At 37.2% G+C, this 7116-nt stretch overlaps 1 protein-coding gene across 1 annotated transcript; it reads left to right on the top strand.

The window, feature by feature from the left end:
* The first annotated feature begins 400 nt into the window (after positions 1–400).
* LOC113031255 (gap junction Cx32.2 protein-like) lies at positions 401–6800 on the top strand. Its single transcript, XM_026183282.2, has 2 exons — positions 401–526; positions 5390–6800. Exon 2 carries the CDS (start codon positions 5399–5401, stop codon positions 6266–6268), a length of 870 nt encoding a protein of 289 aa, XP_026039067.2. The 5' UTR covers positions 401–526; positions 5390–5398; the 3' UTR covers positions 6269–6800.
* The last annotated feature ends 316 nt before the right edge of the window (positions 6801–7116 follow it).

Genomic DNA, 7116 nt, shown 5'->3' on the forward strand with positions numbered 1-7116 from the left:
GCAAACTAAAACTACATAATAATTCACAATCTTTAATTAGGGGTATAACATGGCATAAAATAATATCATAATTTTACATGGGGCACCTGATTTAAAATTTATAATTTAATGCAAACCGAGAGACATCCCAATTACATCTCACTTAGGACACATGATTCGAAGTCTCTTTTGTGCCAACAAATATCTCAGCATGTTTCTTTTTCAAGTACCCAACTATACCCCAAATCTACAATGTGGACATTGGGAAATTATGATTTAGAGTGTGAGTTGATAGAAAAATGGTGTTGTTTTATAATTATCAGCGCTTCCTTTATAGAAACTGATTGAATGGGAGGTGATGAAATTTGTCATGAGATTCATGATGCTGTGATCAGCAGTTTGTACATGTCTGCTTAAGTCAGACCAAACCCACAGGCCTCAGACAGGAAGTAGTGTCTTCCTGGTCAGTTAAGTTTGATTTTCATCTGCCTCCACTCTGGTTCTTGGATGAGCTCATGGCAGAGATCTCTTAATATCTGAATTATAGGTGAGTACATTTTTTGTTCCCACATCCTTGACTTAAAACACCTGTTCATTACTGTAAAATAATGTTGAATTAAACTTTTCAGTTTCTTTAAGACAAATAGGTCTCAGTTCCTGTTTAACATCTTTGCACATTTTTGATGACGCAGATCTATTCAGAGACTTGCTACATCCCTATTTAATGCACTGTTTTCAAAGCTGTAGTTTTGGGTAATGGACCTGTTAAACTTTAAACTTAATCAAAAATTAAAGTAAAAGATTCTTTTCTGTCTCAATTCTGTATCATCCAAACAAGTCATAATACCTACCGGACCCACTCTGAGTCTTATTCTGAGTTTTCTTTTTCTAACTGTAACCAAATGTTTTCTAATGCACCACTTCTTGGGTTTCTTTCTACAATAATTTAAAGTCTCTTCTTATGAAGTAAAGTTTATTGAAATAGCGTGAGTAATTTAAAGAAATACATTCATTTCTCATATAATTTCAATTGAAAAAGTACAGGGTCTCTACAGTAGCCTTTAATGCTTGGATGAGAAGCGGTAACCAAAACGTTTGTTTGGACTAGTGCTTGCATTATATTCATATATTTCTTTTCTCTTTGTTTTAAACATAAAATTAACAAGTCACATTAGATAGTAACAGATATTAATAAAATATTAGATAAAGAATTCATTAATTTCAATGTTTTTTTCTTTATATTTACAATACAGCAAAAAATACAGTATAATTACTGACACAGTACACTGCACTTGCTCCCAATTTTGTTCCATTACATTTCTCGTGTCTGTGTTTACCAGATTATATGTGCAACTTATTTTCCCCATTCAACAGTAGCAGACTTTATGCTTTGATTAGATTTTTTTAATGACAATTATATTTATATAGTACTATATTACATCAAAACTGTATGTCGTTAGCACAGAAAATAAAGAAACACAAAAAGTAAGTTTACAATCCCGTAAGGCAGTGAAAAACATCAGAATGAAACAAAAACAGAACAGAACAAAAAAACGTAAATAAAAAGGTTTTTGAATGTCCACAATCCCTGAATGGTAAATGGCCTGTATTTGTATAGCACTTCACTTAGTCCCTAAGGACCCCAAAGCGTTTTACACTACATTCAGTCATCCACCCATTCACACACACATTCACACACTGGTGATGTCAGCTACATTGTAGCCACAGAAACCCTGGGGCGCACTGACAGAGGCGAAGCTGCCGGACACTGGCACCACCGGGCCCTCTTGACCACCACCAGTAGGCAACGGGTGAAGTGTCTTGCCCAAGGACACAACAACCGAGACTGTTGGAGCCGGGGCTCGAACCGGCAACTTTCTGATTACAAGACGAACTGCCAACTCTTGAGCCACGATCGCCCGAAAACAACTTGGAAGCATACTTTTTTCTGATTCTGGTAGCAGTTCAAAGATCTCAAGCTTATTAGTTTGTGAAGAGATTTTAGATCATCAGAGAAAAGTGAGGACAAACAACTATCCGTCATATTCATAAGAATGGTGGAATATAGAGTTATTCTTTATGACAGCACCAAGTCGGAGCATGTAAATGTTAAACAGTAATGGACCAAGGACAGACCCTTGAGGAACCCCTGAATAAAGTTTTATTTTTTCAAATCTAAAACTGATGACTGAAAAATAAACACTTCCACCCTTTGGATACGATGTGAGCCAATCACCACATAGAACCACTAGAAACCACGTAGAATCACTAGTGATCAATCTTTGCTCACTAGTGATTCTATGTGGTTTTTCTTGAAGTGGTGTGGTTACCTCACATATAAAGGAGGCAGGGAAAATGTCTGACTTTAGGAAGATGTTAAACTTCTTTTAGATCTTCAGATTATTATCAGTAGTATTAAAAGCAGTAGTAGTATTAATAGTTTATCAGGGATTAATCGATTATCAGTGAATAAAATAAAAGCAGAATTAGACTGGTTATTGTTTACCAGTTGGGAGATGTAGGATTGTCTGGCTGATTTGTTTTTCAGTGTTACAGCAGTAGATTTTTTTATAGACTATAAAATTGGTTTGTAAATTGTGGATTGCATTTATTAATAGATTTTTACAGGAGTGATGTGGTCAATAGTTTGATAAATTGCATGAAAGTTGTCCATCATTTAATCACATAATAACAGGACAAGTAATGTGCAATTTGAAAAAGGTTCACTATTTTCTTTCAAACAGCCATATCACAGTCTAACAGGAGGATATAAGATAAGATAAAACTTTATTAATCCCTCGGGTGGGTTCCTCTGGGAAATTCAGATATATAGTGCTTGTTATGGGTGGGATGGGGGGTTCATGAGGAGCAGCCCCAAAAGCAGACTTGGGAGAGAAAACGAAGTATAACAAAAGGCGAGCTCTTTATTTAAGGCTGATATCCAAGCAGAAAAACAAGGCAAGGCAAACTGAGGCAAAAGACTGAACTGAAACCTAAACTGGGATCAACTAAAGCTAAACATGTAAACTATGACATGAACATGAACATGGCCTGAACAGGATCATGCAAAACTATGACATGAGGTAAGCAAACAAGAGCATGACCATGATGTCATGATCCTGGGTCATTTGATCCACCGTTTTGAATTTTAATGTATTTTGACGTTTATGGTTTATTTTTAAGTTCTTCAGGTTATCTAAGTTCATTTCTATTATGCTTGGGTTGCCGTTATAGTTTGTTTTTTCTGAGATTCCCCTCGTGTCTTCACCCCTGTGATTATGTCTCAAGTCTGACAAGACAAATTACACAGAGGAGAAGAAAAGTCTAATAACTAAGGAGACATAGTAAACAAAGTAAAGTAAAATTTAGTAAAAATATAGTAAGACAGCAGGAATAACGTCAACACTTTATAATGTCAAAAACTTTATGTTAAAACGAGTGACTTATGACAAGGAAATCACAAAGGAAATACAGTGGTCTCTCGCTATATCGCGGTTCGCCCGCCTAGCTGTTTCGTGGATTCTTTTTGTGTGCAATTTTGCATGCTTTTTTTTGTACAGCACATTGTGTGCTGCGTCCTGATCGGCTGTACACCAAGCTAAGCACTAAGCTTGTCAAATTTACATAAATCTTCGATCGCTAGCAGTGTGACTCTGAAGTTCTGTACTGTATGTTTGTAGGTTTTCTCTCCAAGAAACACATCAATGTCGATGAAACTCTACTCCCATGTTCAGATCCTGAAAACAGGGTTTGATATTTGATTTCATTCTATAATACTAGACATATTGTTGTATGAAGGTTTGAACTTTGACAGTGTATAAAATAAAAGAGAAAAGTGTTAAAATGTTCATGCGTGTTTGAAAAAAGTGTATAAAGTGTGTAGTGAGGGGTTTTGCAGCCTTAAAACATATATAATAATTGTAAAAACAAAAGCTGGCTACTTTGTGGATTTCATTGCGGGTCATTTTTGGAACATAAGTCCCGCGATAAAAATGAGGGATCACTCTAATAAAAGTTTATGATGATCATAATTTTTCTGAACATCACAAAAATATATTTCATAACTTGTTAATAATCAATTATCATATGACCACAAAATATGATCACTAATAATATGCCAATAGCATCGGGTGATGACTATAGGTGTTAAGACTGAAATTAAAACGATGGAACAATAATTCATAATGCTGTGCTGTTGCCATTTTAAGGAAAAAAAAATTTTTTTAGACCAAAATGTCTTTTTAAACAGCTGTTTTTGTGTGGTTGTGTGTTTGTAAGAAAATCTGTTGTCACGGTTCTGGGTCAGTATTGACCCAGCATTCTGAGTTCTGGTCTATTTCTGAATGAACGTTTTGTTTCTCTGGTGTTTTGTTGATGATGATGATTATTATTGTTTGAGTTCTATGTGTTATATTCGGTATGCCTGCTTATGAGTCTACGTCTGTGTCTCTGTCTGTCGTGTGCTTCCTGTTTTATTTTGTAGGTCTGTGTCCCATGTCAGTGCGTTCAGCTTTGTGCTCTCCCTGTATCATCAGTGTAATCAGCGTCAGCCGTGTCTCCCAGCTGTTTCCTCTTCGCTCCGTTCACCTCTTGTATTTAGTGTCTGTGTCTTCCCCTACTCGGTGTCGCGTCGTTAACGTCTGTTCATCCTCTTACCTCCTCCATGCTGTGTGTTTGTCATGTTCCGGTTCTCCAGCACCACTGTTTGTAAGTTTTTGTTCAGTTTTGTGAGTCATAGTTTATAGTCATAGCTCATGGTTTTGAAGTCTAAGGTGTTGTCATTTAGACCCAGAGTGGCTGCTGTGTGAAGATGCACCTGATTCTCAGAGTCAGGTGCATGCTGAGCATGCTGAGTTAGACATTGTGTAAGCCTTTGTAAGTTGATTCAGATTCTTTTTGAATGAAACTTTATTAGGTATTGTTTGTCTAAAAAAGAAACATTTGCTTAAAATGACCACAGCATACCATTATTATTATTGAGTCATTTAAATTTCCATCTCACTATATACACACACACACACACACACACACACACACACACACACACACATATATATATATATATATATATATATCTCAAATCACTTTTATTGTCACATCACATGTGCAGGCACATTGGTACAGCACATGTGAGTGAAATTCTTGTGTGCGAGCTTCACAGGCAACAGAGTTGTGCATATGTATGTATGTGTGTATGTATATATATATACACACACACACACACACACACACACACACACACACACACACACAGAGAAAAAGAGAAACAAAGTAGAAGAACATATTGCAAATTGGTCTGAGTAGAGTGTGTGTGAGTGTGATGAGGGATAGTCAGACCATGGCTCAGACTGGTGGGTGGGATAGTGATTTAAGTGTACTAACTGTGTTTTTCCTCCATATATCAAATTAGTTTTCAGCCATGGGAGACTGGTCTTACCTGCTGACACTGCTACACAAGGTCCAATCTCATTCAACTATAGTGGGCAAGATCTGGATGAGCGTCCTCTTCCTGTTCCGGATCTTTGTCCTAGGTGCTGCTGCAGACAATGTTTGGGCAGATGAAGTGTCAGAGTTCTACTGTGACACTCAGGAACCAGGATGTGAACATGCTTGCTACAACTGGAAGTTTCCAATATCCTTTGTACATTACTGGGTCCTGCAGATCACCTTTGTGTCAACTCCTACCCTTGTCTTTCTGGGATATGCTGTACACATAATTCATAAAGAGAAAAAAATGATGGAACAGCTGCAGGATGGTGTTGATGGAATTAAATTAAAGAAACGTAAATATACGGATGATCGTGGAAAGGTGAAGTTAAAAGGGACACTCTTTTGCACGTATGTGACACAGCTCTTTTTAAAGATCTTCCTGGAAGTTGGATTTAGTGTGAGCCAGTTTTTTATCTTTGGTTCTCCATTCATTCACTTAAAGTTCCACTGTAAAATGTCTCCTTGCGCCGAAATGGCTGGTGCCCAGTGTATGGTCTCCCGTCCCACAGAGAAAACGATCTTTATCTTTTTTATGCTTGCAGTTTCAGGCATTTCAGTACTCCTGAATATAATGGAGATCATTTACTTGTGCTGTACAAGGAGAAGAGATAACAGGAAACAGTTTTTATGTGAACAGTATGAACTCAGTTCACAGTATCAGCCATTCAGTGGAGCTGGCCAAAACACAAATCGCCCTCATGGAGGAGTTCCATTGTTCACTCCGCCAGCTCGTGCTAAGACGGGACTCAGCGCTAATGAGAACCACAGTGATTCCATCGTTAAAGAGAAGGATACCTGACAGAAAGGATCTCTGAGTAATTATACATAATCATTTGACAGAATCTGCTCTTATTGAACTTTTTGTAACTAACTTTAAACATAAGAGCCTTGTATGATGATTAGCAATATGAATTATTTCTGTTATGCATTGTTCAGAAATCTGTTTTTTTAATCCACTTTAAAAATATTTAACAATCATTAATAAAAAACTGATTATCATTCCACACTCTTCTTTGTACATTGACACTGGGCAGGATAGCCTATATTCTTGAAAGAAGGAAAAAGAATGTGGCTTAATTGCACAAGGCTGCTGATGTTCACTCCTCAGAGTTCCAACTCGAAATAAGTTCCCGGCTGACTCTATATCCCTTTATACCCTTCCCTCTTTTCAAACTTGTATTAACCCTATCTGTGTAAACTCTTTTTAAGATTCCCTGCATATTTCAATTTAAACATCGTAAAATCTATTGTTTTTAATATGTAACACTTTTAACTGTATTTGTTTTGTGTAAAATATTTTTTGGTGTAAATAAAATGTTTTTAATATTGTACCATATTATAAGCCTTTTTGAATAGAGTGATGTTGATGGGTTAGGAAGAAAGAAAATGGGGGCTCTGTTGCTGAAGGAAACTGGGCACCAATGCACGGGCCATCCTTGCTCCTGACTCAAGGACCCATGTCCCATACTTGCTGCCCTGGGAAAACATGTTTCTTTCACATCCTGAGTCTGAAGTACAGGGAGAGAGGGAAAGAGAGAGAGAGAGGGTTGAGTTTGGGGTCTAGGGTCATCCCAGCAAAGGGTTAGGAGAAGGTAAGATGGGTTAGGGGGAGAGGGACTGAGCCTGCCACCTCTGTGAGGTAGGAAA

Source organism: Astatotilapia calliptera, chromosome 10 (assembly GCF_964374335.1).
Source record: "Astatotilapia calliptera chromosome 10, fAstCal68.1, whole genome shotgun sequence".
In the NCBI taxonomy this organism is placed as follows: domain Eukaryota; kingdom Metazoa; phylum Chordata; class Actinopteri; order Cichliformes; family Cichlidae; genus Astatotilapia; species Astatotilapia calliptera.